The sequence below is a fragment of the Microcaecilia unicolor genome, chromosome 4 (genome assembly GCF_901765095.1).
Source record: "Microcaecilia unicolor chromosome 4, aMicUni1.1, whole genome shotgun sequence".
Taxonomy (NCBI): domain Eukaryota; kingdom Metazoa; phylum Chordata; class Amphibia; order Gymnophiona; family Siphonopidae; genus Microcaecilia; species Microcaecilia unicolor.
Window position 1 is genome coordinate 272,752,289 of NC_044034.1, and position 14,098 is coordinate 272,766,386.

The 14,098-nt window shown below is 40.4% G+C and overlaps 1 protein-coding gene across 1 annotated transcript in view; it reads right to left on the bottom strand.

Moving 5' to 3' along the window:
• Positions 1-4,938: 4,938 nt before the first annotated feature.
• Positions 4,939-14,098, bottom strand: part of MYO16 (myosin XVI) — a 481,895-nt gene continuing 472,735 nt past the window's right edge. The window contains exon 34 of the mRNA XM_030202479.1: positions 4,939-5,175. Coding sequence (XP_030058339.1) covers positions 4,939-5,175 — 237 coding nt within the window. The remainder of the gene's footprint in view (positions 5,176-14,098) is intronic.

Here is a 14,098-nt window from a genome sequence, read left to right on the forward strand (position 1 = left end):
AGGATTCTAATGTGGGCAAATTTATCTCATACCTATTTGTTGAGGTTTGCTACCGGTGCTACTTCCAAAACTACTGCTCTGTATTCTTCTGGCTCTGCAGGGCTCTCAGTAAGTTTGAGCCCTGTGCTGTTCAAACTCCTGTGCTGTTCTAGCAAGACTGCGAGAACAGTGCAGAAATTCAGGAGCTGCATGGCTGAAACTCAAGGAGAGTCATGCTGTACCAGAAGAAAACAGAATAGCTGTTCCAGAACAGTGCCAACAGTAAGCCTCCCGAGAACAAAGAATAAGCAAACTGGGAGGAGAACTGGACTGGAAGGAATGAAAGTGAAGACAGGATGGTAGAAGCTGCTTGGTGCAAGAGGCAGGTGGGGGGTTATAACTGGCTAGGATGGGATTAGAGGAGCATATGGGGGAAACATTTGAGGGAGAGGAAATGAGATGAGAGAACATTGGCGTAGAGAGTATGTTGCTACAGGCAATTGGGAAAAGTATGAGGGAGTGGGAGCTAGCATAAGAAGCAAACTTTGTTTTAATTGTACTAGTCACTCCAGACCAGCTTTGTCATTGGAGATAATCCCTCACCCTCCGCAGAGCGCTGGACTCTTTGTCCTACAATGGTCCTAGTTCTAAGATTACAGAATTCCCATACTCCCCCTTTTTAAACAAAGTAGCCCAAGTTTGAAAAATAATGAAGATCATTGGTTCACCCTGAAATAGCTTAAAAAAACATTCCCATACTGAAACAATATGGTACTTTGAAAACAAACTATGAAAACAAATACCAGCATTGATTTACCACCTGTATTGGTGGAGAGAACAGCACCATTGCTAGATATGTACAAACATTTTCCCCCCAAAATCTTTGCAAACTAGTTACATGAACCTGCAGTAATGATTATTGGTTTACTGAAATCACACTGTAACTTTTAAAAAATATAGTGCCAAGTTCAACCCCTTGAATTGGCAAATCTGCATCAGCAAACTGTACCTGATTTAAGATGTTTGAACTGGGCAGACTTCATGTGGATCCATCTAAATTAGACCAGATACGCACTGAATTTAGTCAAATTTTCTCTGGATCCACTGAGGAAACTTTGATACAACTTCCCTAACAAATATAGGGATGCAGACAAAAATAATCTCTTGATTTAAAACTTGGGCTCTTAAGTCACTCCTTGGAACGCTCCTAGATAGCCAAGGGCACTGTTTACTAAGATGCACTAGTGTTTTTAGAGTGTGCTAAAATTACCATGCGCTAAATGCTCGAGACACCCATTTATTCCTATGGGTGTTTCTAGGTTAGCACATGCAAAGTTTTATAGTGCAGCTTAGTAAACAGGGCCCTGAGTTTTCAGGATATCCACAAAGTATATGCATGAGATATATTTGCATGCACTACCTTCATTCTATGCAAATCTATCTCATGCATATTCATTGACTATTACTATAACTGAGCTCCCATTGATTCTGTTGCAGAATTTATATTATATTATACCCTTTTATAATAATTCAACTTTATTATATCCAAATTCAAATACAACATATGCCCATTGGATGTGTAGAAGTAAAGAGTGAAAGCCAATGGCCATATGTTGTATTTGAATTTGGATATAATAAAGTTGAATTATTATAAAAGCGGGTTACAGATATTTTGTAGGTACATATTGCGTATTCATTGTGGATATCATGAAAACCTGGCTTGCTAGGCGTGTCCCAAAGACTGGGTTGAGAACCCTTCATTTAAAATAAGGCTGAAATTCACCTGGACTGAATTTGACCTTGATCATAAAATTTCTGCACATCTTTACTGATTGCATAAAGTTATAAAATTCCAGTAATAAACAGGTTAATAGTTTTGTTTGCAGTGTCAATAAAACACAAATCTCTACATAGAAATATGCATTATATATTTATATATATGGATAGATATTTAATATAATAATCCATTCATAATGATACAATAAACATAAAATTATTGACTATAAAACAAATGTACATAGAATTTATTTTCCTTTTCTAGAGCTTGTCATAATGTTTGCTGACTTGCGGGGCCTTTTATTAAATTACTAGTAAAAAAGGCCCATTTCTGAAGGAAACGGGCCCTAGGCAGGCAATTTCTCCCCCCCCCCCCTTCATGCTACAGCCCCTCGACCCTCCGTGCCAGCGAAAACCGCCCCCCGCCGTTGTTGTGGACTACCTGTGCTGACGGGGGACCCAAACCCCCGACAGCCGAAGTGCTGTTGTGCCCTTCGCGTTGCTTCCTCAATCATCTTCTTTGGAAGTTTCTCTGCGTGCGTCTGACGTCAGACGCACGTAGAGGAACTTCCACAGAAGATGATTGAGGAAGCAATGCGAAGGGCACAACAGCACTTCGGCTGTCGGGGGTTTGGGTCCCCCGTCAGCACAGGTAGTCCACAACGGCGGCGGGGGCGGCTTTCGGCGGGCCGGGGAGGTCGAGGGGGTCATAGCGCAGGGGGTGACAGATGATTCCGAGGCAGGGGAGGAGTAGGGAAGCACGCTGTGCGTGTTTCCCTACTCCTCCCCTTGCCTTGGAATCAGCTGTCATGACGTCAGTGCGTGTCTGCCTAGCAGATCACCTCCAGGAACCACGGTCCCAAGCACAGAACGTTGGAGGTGAGAATTATTACATAGGATGCTAAACAGTTAGGTGGAGATTCCATATATGGTGCCTAGATTTGCATGCCGAAATCCAGATGCATTCTAAAACTATGCGCATAACTTAATTCGCTCAACAAGCCAATCAGAATTTTTAAAAGCACTTAACAAGCAAAAATGAGCACTAATTGACAATAATTGCAAGTTAGGTGCACAGCTTGGTAAGTGTATTCTATAATGAACTGCACCTAAATGGTGAAGCGTGCAGTTCAAAATAAATGTGCGCAGTTGAAAAGAGGCGTGTTTATGGGTGTTTTATGGGCATTCCAAAATTTACATGCATAGTTATAGAATATGGCACAGTCTACCTAAATCTATGCGTTGGGATTTACGCCAGGTTTTCATTGGTGTAAATAGGCGCATGCAGATTTAGGTGCGATGATATCGACTAAGCGTATTCTATATACTGTGCATAAATCTTATAGAATACACATAGACAAAACTGAGTTCCATGCAGATTTTTAGGCGCCGTATATTGAATCTGGTGGTTAACGTGTGAATTAAAGCAAGTTAACTGCTTACTCATAAGTGCAGCAACTGTTATCTTGTGTGCACTAATTCATGTGTTAGGGGGAGGGAACTAGGTGGGTCGTAGGAGGAGAATGGGTGCTGTACTATTGTACTTACCGCATGGGTCATTTTTTTAGCTGTTGACATTAGAGACTTCCTGATATCCTCCTTGAGCTGTCCTCACTTTTTTGTCCATTGCTTACCGCATGCTAAACATCACTCTCACAGTTAGTGCAGGTTCACTTATGTGCCTCTTCAACAGGAGGTGCTAACCCCTGGATTCCATAAAAGGTGTCTACATTTCGGTATGATCCTGAGAAACACATGCAGCTAAATTGGGTAACCGGTCAATTAACAGCAATAATTGGGTATTAACAATTATTGATGTCAATTGGCACTAATTTGGAACTGCACCCGCATCTTGCCTCAGACTATTCTATAACATTGCATGCCCAAATCCCATACCCCCAAATTCTATATATGTGGCCTTAAGTTCTGCTTGCTAATTTGGCTGCATGGCCAAATTATGTGCACAACTTAACTGATTAACAAGCCAATCAGTGCTGGTAATTGGTACTTAGCAACCAAGTAGCAGCAGTAATTGGCTTTAATTAGAATTAATGCACACAATTTTCTAGGTGTATTCTATAAATCGGTATGCATAAATTCTCATGTGCAAAGTCAAAAAGGGGGCATGGCTATGGGTATGGAATGGGTAGGCTGTGAGCATTTCAAAAAGCTATGCGCACTATTATGGAATGCACCCAATCTGCGCCTAACTTAGCCACAGGTATTTAAGCCTGGTTTTAGGTGATCTAAATGGGTGTGCCTAAATTTTAGTCACAAGAACGGCATGTGAGCATATTCTATAAACTACTAACTTTATGCATAGTTTATAGAATCACACTAACCACACAAATAGGTGTGGTTTTACGGCACCAATTTTTAAGGCATCACATATAGAATTTCCCTCATAGTGTGTAACCCAAAAGGGAATGTGGCAATGAGAGACGTGCACAGTGTTACTGAATTAGGGGGATCCATCTCCAACCTGAACATTGGGACTTACACCAGGGTTCAGTTAGTGCAACCCTTTGCATCCAAAGTTGGGTGTGGAAATCTGAGCTAAACATGATTCTACTAAGGGCAAGCATCCTTTATAGAATTGTGCTTAGCACAGATTTTTTTATAGCACCCAAATTTTGGCGCCATTTACTGAATTCGTTCCTAAGTGCGTTTGCACTAACCGCTACCAGATTTACATGCGCAAGAGCAGTATTCAGTGTGGTAATTGCAGAGGACCTGCTGGGCATGCTCAGAACAATTACGGCAGTCTTTGCACTTGGTGCATTTTAATATTTGCTGTTAAGGCATGTGAACTGCAAATACTTAGCACACCTTAGAAAAAGACCCCCTTAATCTTTCTTCACAGGCACTCACCCAACAGGAATTCATTTTTGACAGGAAAAATGTGTGCTTACTGTGCAGAGTTTGTCTCTGTTTCAAAATAAGCTTGGGAAAAACAGAGAGCAGGTACACATGCATACATGCAAAACAATTACAATGTATCTGTTTTCTGTGCTCCTTCAATTAATCAATTCTGTGGTCACAGAGACCTTCACGGCAACTTTGATTTAACAGTCCTCCATTCTTCTTCCCAAAGAGTTTTTGCACAAAAAAAAAAAAAAATCTTTGTGTCTTTCTGGAAGGCATAAATTGCTGACCCCAAAAACCAATGAATGCTGTTGTAGATCACATTGTAGTGTTCCATATGCTTGAAGAAAGTCTGGTGTCGCAAGAGACATCCTCTGCTTTCTTCAGCAAGGTTGGCTTTTTATACAGAGGAGGGGGAGAGGCCATGTTCCTCGCTTCTGTTTGGTGTGCAGTGTTCTGCACGTCTCCCCGCTCCTCACAAAGTTTTCGTCTCCAGTCCAGCAGTTCCTTCAGAGCAGCGCTTTCATTCTCCGAGAGTCGTAAATGATGTATAACCTGTTTATAGAAAATGTTAGAAACATGTTATTATTTTGACTTTTGTAACTACATTCAGGGCTTCCTCTTATTTGTAGGTATGACTGAAAAATCTTTCTGTTCAGTACTATTTCTCGTGCTAACTCACCACCACATCTCATATACTTTTGCAGACATGCCAGAATGGATTTAAAGTATATCCTTGCATTCTGGAAAAACCCCAGAAAGAGAGGTGGCAAGTCTGGTGGCAAAATTATTCATAAATACAAGCTAACAATAACATTCATTTCATCATTCTATGTAGATCCAACAATACAAGTTGACCAGAGCAGCATTAACAGTTAATGCATGTTAACTATTAGCCTATGTTAATTCTCTTATTAAACACCTAGCGTAGAAATTCCTATTAGGAGATGTAGAATGGGTATGGAACATACAGGTTGTTACTGTACGTTAACTGTTAATATGGCTGATGATACAGAGCAGTTGATTATACTCAGAGATACAACTAACTGTATTTTGCATTATCAGCCATGCCATTAATGTGCATTGTGATAATTTCTCTGCATCAAAAGGGTAATTTTATAACAGTGCACATTGTTTAAGAGGCTATGTAGGTTTTATAAAGACACGTGGAAGGGCATTTTCGATATGAAGTCTGTCTGACTTTGGATGTTTTGCTCAAAACGTCCAGAAACTAAGTGGTGAATATAGCGATTTTTGAAACAGCAAAATGTCTATCTTTTTTTCCCCTGAAAATAGTCACTTGCTAGATGTTTTTGTGCTCTGTGTGTTTTTTTGACAAAAAAAAAAATGTCCAAGTGAAAAATGCACAAAATGAAGCCATTCGGATGTAGGAGAAGCCAGCATTCATAGTAGACTGGCCACACAGACATCCCAGCAGAGAAGTAGGGCACCCTAGGGGGCGCTGCAGTGGACTTCAAATAAAAGGTCCCAGGTACACATCTCACCATTACCATCTCATATTGTATAGTGAGCCCTCCAAAACCCACCAAAAACCTACTGTACCCAACTGTACTCCACCATAACTGCCCTTATGACTGTAGGTGTCACCTATATGTGGGTACAGTAGGTTTTTGGTGTGCTTGGGAGGGCTAAGCCTTTTTACCACAAGTGTAACAGCTAGAGTGGGATATGAGCCTGGATCCCTTTCTCTACAGTGCATTGCACTGACCACTAGACTACTCCAGGGACCTGATTGATGCTCTAATAGGCCTGGCCATAACATCCAAAGCTGTCACAGAAGCTGGTATGTACTGTTTCTGTTACATCTTTGGGAGTGGGAGGTGTTAGGGGGTCAGTGACTACTGTGGGAGTACGGGGGGCATTTCTTTATTCTTCCAGTTGTCATGTGGTCATTTAGGGCACTTTTTTGTGGCTTAGTCGTTATTAAAACAGTTCTAGCTCAAAATGTCTTTGTTTTAGTCCTGGACATTTTGGTTTTGTTCCATTATGGCAGACAAATAGCCTATTCCCGCCCCCAACACACCCCCTTGTGATTTGGAAGAACTGCATAGTTAAACGTCTGCAACATAGGTTTTGAAAATAGCGATTTGAACATTTTGGTGAGCAAAATATCCAAATATGCCAATTTTTAAACATTTTTATCTTTTGAAAATGAGCCCCAGAGACTCCGACATGTCATGATATAACACAAATGTAAATGGCAAAAATCAGGCCAGGACACTTAAACCTGCTCTTGATCATGTGTAAATCTGCATACCTGTATTGTGCCAAGTACGTGCATAGATCAGTTCATTTTCTTTCTTATAATTAACATAAACACAAGTACAATCAAATCTTTCTGAAAGAAAACATTCTAGTCCACATCATGGGATCAGGAAAGAAGAATGCATAAAACAATACAAATAAAGAAAAACATCAAATAAAGAAACCAAGACTAGTCACTACAACCTGAAAAGCAAATGAGCATTTTTTTTCTCATAATAACTTACTTAGGGGTCCTTTTACTAAGGTGCACTGAAAAAATGGCTTCTGGCAGTGTAGGCACGGGTTTTGGGTGCGTGCAGAATCATTTTTCAGTGCACCTGTAAAAGTTTTTGCCTACGTGGCAAAATCAAAATTGCGCATCTATTTTGGGCCTGCGATCTTACCACCAGCCATTGATCTCGCGGTAAAGACTCACACGGTAACTGGGTGAGCGTCCGTTATTCACGGCTGAAAATAACAATGATTTTGCAGACATTGGACGTGCGCCAAAAATAAAATTACTGCAAGAGCCATGTGGTAGCCATGCGGTAACTCCATTTTGGCACATGTTGGGCTCATATAGAGCCTTACGTGGCTTAGTAAAAGGGCCCCTTAGCTTCCCTAATATCAGTGTTTCCAAGTGCTCAGGTTCAAAGAAGACATATTTAAAGTACTTAAACACTTGGACGGAAATTTCAGATTAGTTCATTTTGTTATCTACACATATACTTGTGAACTCCACCTATGCTCTGCTCATCTCCTCTCCTGTATACACGTACCAGCAATGAATATGACATCATCATGGCACATACTTTCACACTGGTGTTAATCAATTGTTTTACGAGCAAAAATGGTCTATATAACTGCAGGTCTGCCTTTTCCAAAGTGTTGGGAGTGCCCCCTACAGTTAACTCAGATGCTTTGCACTTAACATGCTTGCGATGTTAGCATATGATAAGTTGATAAAATCTTAATGCACCTTAGTAAATAAGCACTTTAATATTTCTAAGAAAGCAGAACACATTAAAGAAAGGTCCAAAACAGCGCCAGACTAGTAGATATACAAACATTTCAAATATAATGCATTTTGGAAGTAAATTTCTTTTGTGGGGTTGCGGCAGGGGCAGAGAGAGGCAGGGAGGTGGTTCAAAATGTCCCCCCCCCACACACACTTTGGGCTCAGACCCTCTCCCAAAATCGAGGTCTGGCTATTTGTCTGATGATAACCATATAGTTTCATGTGCTCATATGTGTAATTGAATCCAGTTTTTAGTAACTGACACTAGAAATGTCATTCATCTGAGCAGAATTGTATTTGTCATTATAGCTAGGCAGTTACCAACAGATTCTGGGTTTGCAGTGTTACTGGAACAATTGCACCTTGGCATGTTCTTGAAGTCTTATTATGTATCGTTGCTCTTATTTAACCCTATGTATTATTTTTATTCCCTACACAAAAGGCACCATATGTTTCAAAATAACTCATGTGTAATCTAATTATCGAACAGTGCAATTTGATAATTACCAAGGTATAAAATAAACAGAATGGAAATAACTCTGCAGAGAGTCATATTAGACATTAAAAGCAGGTGTGTGAAGATATATGTCATGTGCTTACGTTCCTGAGGCACAGGAGTATGGCTTGTCATAGACAGAAAGCACTGCATTTATTGTGTCTATAAATAATATGAGAAATTTTAATTATAGCTAACTAATAGTTTTATAGGCAACAAAAATAATTTTTATAAAGTTTGCCCAGACAATTAACTTTTAATAGTCAGAGTTGCCTGGCATGTAGTTTACAAGTAAAGCCATAGCAATAAAACACAATAGAAGTGATTTTTCTTACTCAGTTCCAAAGTCAGCATAGCTTTCCAACATGCAAGCCTGGTGTAACCAGTAGGCAGATTAGACAATTGCCTAGGATGACAACTTTTAGTGAGCGGCAAAGAACAGCTGCAATCAAAGCAAAACAATAGGTCCTGATACCACACTTATTCAAAATACTGGAAGACTTGGCATCCAAATGGCAGATGACGTTTAATGTGAACAAGAGCAAAGTGATGCATGTGGGAAAGAGGAACCCGAACTATAGTTACGTGATGCAAGGTTCCACATCAGGAGTCACTGACCAGGAAAGGGATCTAGGTGTCATTGTTGATACGTTGAAACCCTCTGCTCAGGTATTATTAGGAAAGGCATGGAAAACAAAAATGAGGACATTATAATGCCTTTGTATTGCTGCATGGTGAAAAACGCACCCGAATACTGTGTGCAATTCTAGTCATCACAGTTCAAAAAAGATATGGTGGAATTAGAAAAGGTACAGAGAAGGGTGACAAAAATGATAAAGGAGATGAGAAGAATTCCTTCTTAGGAAAGGCTAAAGTAGCTAGGGCTCTTCAGCTTGGAGACAAGACAGCTGAGGGGAAATATGTTAGAGGTCTATAAAATAATGAGTGAGGTGGAACGGGTAGATGTGAATCCCTTGTTTATTCTTTCCAAAAATACTAACACTAGGGGGCATGCAATGAAGCTATTAAGTAGTATATTTAAAACAAATCAGAGAAAATATTTCTTCACTCAATGTTTAATTAAACTCTGGAATTGGTTGTCAGAGAATGTGGTAAAAGCAGTTAGCTTAGTGGGGTTTAAAAAAGGTTTGGATAGTTTCCTAAAAGAAAAATCCATAAGCCATTATTAAGATGAATTTGGGGAAAATCCACTGCTTATTTCTAGGACAAACAGTATAAAATGTATTGTACTGTTTTGGGATCTTGCCAGGTACTTGTAATCTGGATTGGTCACTGTTGGAAACAGGATGCTGGACCTGATGGACCTTCGATCTGTCCTAGTATATGATAAATCTGGTCGATCTTCCAGCAAGAAACATGTCTGTATCCTCACGAAAGTACCTCAACCTGCACTACCCTAGCTGTAAAGGTCTCAAGTACAAAACTTATTATGGATCCAATTTCTCCTTCCTGGGCAGCTGTCTATGGAACGTTCTCCCTAGACCTATCCGAGCAATCCATGACCACCTATCATTCAGAAAAGCACTAAAAACCCATCTATTCAAACAAGCCTACCCAAAAGACCCAGATTAATCTCATGAACCCATCTACCTTACATATACTGAAGAGAAAACGACATTGACCCAGAATCTATCTCCCACCTTACCCTCCTCTCTCTATCACCTGTCTCTACCTACCTACCCATCCATTTACTACCTACCCATCCATCCTTCTATTATGTTATACTTAATTTCCTACTTTACATAACAAAATTCTGTGTTACCTATTACTATGTAAGCCGCATTGAGCCTGCTTTTAGTGGGAAAGTGCGGGATACAAATATAATAAATAAATAATAAATAGTATGGCGACTCTTATGTATTTATGTACCAGTGCATCCCTTTACCTGCAGGAAAGATGGGCAGTTTTCAAATAGACCATTTTTCTTGGCAAATGTCTTTTGAAAATTGCCCTCATGATCCATATACTATATAATTGAAGCATAGTTTAAGTTTACTGTTTAAAAGTTGATGTCCAATTAAGCATTTTTACAAGTTAAGAACATAACATAATAACATAAGAATAGCCATACTGGGTCAGACCAATGGTCCATCTAGCCCAGTATCCAGCTTCCAACATTGGTCAATCCAGGTCACAAGTACCTGGCAAAAACCCATTTAGTAGCAACATTCTATGCTACCAATCATGGGGCAAGCAGTGGCTTCCCCCCATGTCCATCTCACTAACAGACTATGGACTTTTCCTCCTGAACTTGCCCAAACTTTTTTTTTTAAACCCAGGTATGCTAATCACTGTTACCACATCCTCTGGCTTAACTATTCTTTGAGTGAAAAAATATTTCCTCTTATTTGTTTTAAAAGTATTTCTACATAATTTCATTCAGTGTCCCCTGGTATTTGTACCTTTTGAAAAATATTGCCCCATTGTATTCATACCATGTAGATTTTGTACATCTTTGCATCAAATATTTGACTAACCATGTCACAATTCATGTGATAATACTGATTGGGGCCCTTTTACTAAGCAGCATAAGCATCTACGTGCACCCAATGCATGCCAAAATGGAGTTATTGCACAGCTACTGCGTGGCCCTTGCGGTAATTTCATTTTTGGCACGCGTCCACTACGTGCGCCCAAAAAATATTTTTTATTTTCTGGGATGCGTCTGCTACACGTGCCAAGTGGCATTTGGTGCGCGTAGGTCATTACCGCCCGGTTACCGCATGAGACTTTACCGCTAGGTCAATGGCTGGGGGTAAGGTCTCAGACCTAAAATGGACGCGTGGCAATTTTCATTTTGCCACATGTCCATTTTTGGCACGTCCATTTTTGGCAAAAATAAAAAGGGGCTTTTTTACAGGTGTGCTGAAAAATGGATTGGTGTGCGCCCCAAACCCATGCCTACACTACCGCAAGCCATTTTTCAGTGCACCTTTGTAAAAGGACCGCATTGTGTTCTAGCAATTATCAGGCAATCACCTTCTAACTCACATACACTGTTGAAAAATTCTTTACATATAGTGGGTGCTGATTCAGTATTGAGCACAGCAAAGCATTTCGTACAGCTAGCAAACAGGCCATAAGTGAGTATTCCAACTAGATATATTATCCCAGTCTTTAGGATAGATAAGGAAATTGTTAACTATCCAGCTTATTTTCGAAAGAGAAAGACGCCCATATTTCGACCCAAATCGGGAGATGGGTGCCTTTCTCTCATGGGCGCCCAAATCGGTATAATCAAAAGCCGATTTTGGGCGCCTCCAACTGCAATCTGTTGCGGGAATAGACAAAGGTGATGGGGTGTGTCAGAGGCGTGGTGAAGGCGGGACTGGGGCGTGTTTATCGGCTGAGGAGAGAAGTGCGCGCTCAGCCGATAATGGAAAAAGAAGGGCGCCAGAAGCGAGAATTTGAGTCAATTTTTTTGGACTCTTTTTTTTTGCGAACAAGTCCCAAAAAGTGCCCCAACTGCCCAGATGACCACTGGAGGGAATCGGGGATGACCTCCCCTGACTTCCCCAGTGGTCACTAACCCCCTCCCATGAAAAAAAGAGAACTTTAAAAACTTTTTTTCCAGCCTGTATGCCAGCCTCAAATGTCATACCCAGCTCCATCACAGCAGTATGCAGGTCCCTGGAGTAGTTGTTAGTGGGTGCAGTGGACTTCAGGCAGGTGGACCCAGGCCCATCCCCCACTACCTGTTACACTTGTGCTGCTAAATGGGAGCGCTCCAAACCGCCCCCAAAACCCACTGTACCCACATCTAGATGCCCCCCTGCAGCCATAAGTGCTATGGTAATGGTGTAGAGTTGTGGGGAGTGGGTTTTGGGGGGGATTTGGGGGGTCAGCACCCAAGGTAAGGCAGCTATGGACTTGGGAGGTATTTTAAATTTTTTTTAATTGTTACAAGTGCCCCCTAGGGTGCCCGGTTGGTGTCCTGGCATGTGAGGGGGACCAGTGCACTACGAATCTTGGCCCCTCCCACGACCAAATGCCTTGGATTTGTTCGGTTTCCATTATCGCTAAAAACCAGACCACCCAGCTCTGATCCGCACAAATCCGATGCATTTGCCCGGCACAAACCGTATTATCGAAACAAAAGATGGACACCCATCTTTTTCAAAAATACAGTCTGTCCCGCTCCTTCGTGGATCTGTCCTCGGAGATAAACGCCCATTGGAGATGGGCGTTCGCGTTCGATTATGCCCCTCTATGTAAATTAAGTGGTTGATCATTTGTCACAGCATCAATCTTTCTATTGACTATGCACCTAAAAGGAGAAACATACATTAAGGTGTCTTTTACTAAGGTGCTCTAACATTATTAGCATGCAGTACAAATCAGCTGGCGCTAAATGTTGAGATGACCATTATATTCTATGGAGATCTCAGCGTTTAGTGCCAGCTGATTTTTAGCACGAGCTAAAAATGCTAGTTCACCTTAGTCAAAGACCCCCTAAATGACTTTTAAAGAAATCAAATGAACAAGCATCTTTTCCAGGCAAATAAGGTTCCACTATTCTTAACAGCAAATGTATCTGAACAGATTGGAAAGTATAAAAATGTGTGAAACTACAAGTAATATAACTGGACATTTTTTAATGCAATGTGGTTCCATTATAAATACATCTGATGCAAACAACTACTTATTTTTCAGGGGATTTCCAGAAAATAAATCCTTGTCGCTTTATTGTAAATTCAGCACACTACGAACTAATTTAATTTCAAAGCAATATTTGCTATTGGTGTTATTTTAAATTGTATTCACTGGTTATAAGTGTATTTAAACTTTGAGGCCTTATGGAGAAATAAGGCAGATTTCTCTGGTGAAAGCCTGAGGGAGATTTAAGAGGACTGAAGAAGGAAACACTTTCTGGCAATCCTAGCCTGAAGCATTTTAAAAAAATTAAATTAAAACACAAGGCAAGCAATCATAATTAAGTAATGAAGATCACATTTGAGACAAAAGATGAGATATAAAACCCTCAGGTTTATTAGGAATCAAGTTAAACATTCACCATAAATAAAATCAGCATGGTGATTTATGTTCAATAGGGATACCATAATTGGACACTTAAAACCATAGCAGGGATTAAAGGTTATCTATGATAGATGAGTTTACATGTTTCTAAATTCCACATGAATTTCTTTTCTGATACATATATACCTCTGTGGTTCCTCTCTGAGGGCCTCTTTTACTAAGCTGCGTAAGCATCTATGTGCACCTAATGTGCACCAAAATGGACTTACCACCTGACTACCACATGGATCTTGCGGTACTTTCATTTTTGGCGCAAATCTATGCGCATCTGAAAAATATTTTTTATTTTCTGGTGTGCATAGTGTATGTGTGCCAAGTGGCATCTGATATGCGTAGGTCATTACTTCACAGCTTCTTTACTGCTAGGTCTATGGCTGGCAGTAAGGTCTGAGACCCAAAATGAATGCGCAACAATTTTGATTTTGCCGCACGTCCATTTTCAGGGGAAGAAAAAGAGGCCTTTTTTTTACAGGCGCGCTGAAAAATAATTCTGCGCTCACCCATAATCTGTGCGTACACTACCGCAGGCCACTTAGTAAAAGGACCCCTGAATCATGTGATACTTGGTGCATAAATATACATAAGCATTAGATCAAAGGACTCAATAAGATAGCATTCAGTTTAAAAATTGAAGTATATTT